This window comes from Apis dorsata, unplaced genomic scaffold, assembly GCF_000469605.1.
Source record: "Apis dorsata unplaced genomic scaffold, Apis dorsata 1.3 scaffold_82, whole genome shotgun sequence".
Taxonomy (NCBI): domain Eukaryota; kingdom Metazoa; phylum Arthropoda; class Insecta; order Hymenoptera; family Apidae; genus Apis; species Apis dorsata.
The window spans coordinates 1180796-1181444 of NW_006263380.1; the positions used below are offsets into that span (position 1 = coordinate 1180796).

The 649-nt window shown below is 40.8% G+C and overlaps 1 protein-coding gene across 3 annotated transcripts in view; it reads right to left on the reverse strand.

The window, feature by feature from the left end:
- Positions 1-57: 57 nt before the first annotated feature.
- Positions 58-649, reverse strand: part of LOC102675988 (vesicle-associated membrane protein 2) — a 15200-nt gene continuing 14608 nt past the window's right edge. For all 3 annotated transcript variants that reach the window (XR_004149675.1, XM_006611033.2, XM_031508293.1), the window contains one exon: positions 58-649. Coding sequence is in view for 2 of the 3 variants with exons in the window: in XM_006611033.2 (XP_006611096.1) it covers positions 539-649 (111 nt within the window). In the remaining variant the exon portion in view is untranslated.

Sequence of the window (649 nt, forward strand, 5' to 3'; positions counted from 1 at the left end):
GCGTACTTTTAACACATAACAACTGCACAGAGGAACTACTAATATGCACCACGCGTCTTTTTTTCGTTCTTCTTTTCTCGAAAAGTTCTCAGATTGTATGCACTGCGATCGATATGATGCGGTTAAAACGATAACGATTAACGGTTGCTTGAAAACAGGGAATATCTTTAACGAATCAGCTATTATCTTTGTCTTCTTCATTGCGGATCGCGGCAGTTAACGCGTTAGCTGTTCGTTCCTCGATCAAACGTTTATTTCATCGATATTCTAATTTATTCGATTCTTTCCTCTATCTTATTGTAAACGTTAAAAAGAAACCTGTACTGTGATTGTGGGATCAGAATTTTGGACACGCGTCTAACGAATCGATCGAAGCTTTCTCTCTTTCTTTAACACTTTATAATATATCTTTTACTTATATGCTTACGCCAATAGACATCACGTCGCTCGTTTGAGATTAGCATGGAAAATTCTTATTGCGATACAGTACGGAGAAGTGTAATATTCTTTCTTTCTTTCTTTCTTTCTTTCTTTCTCTTTACATCACGCTGTGAATGCCGTTCAAATTGCCGACTAACGCTGCACCAGCGGTCTGTTGCCCGCTTGCACCACCCGCTCCTCCCGCTGCAGCTCCTGGTGCAGCGGCTGG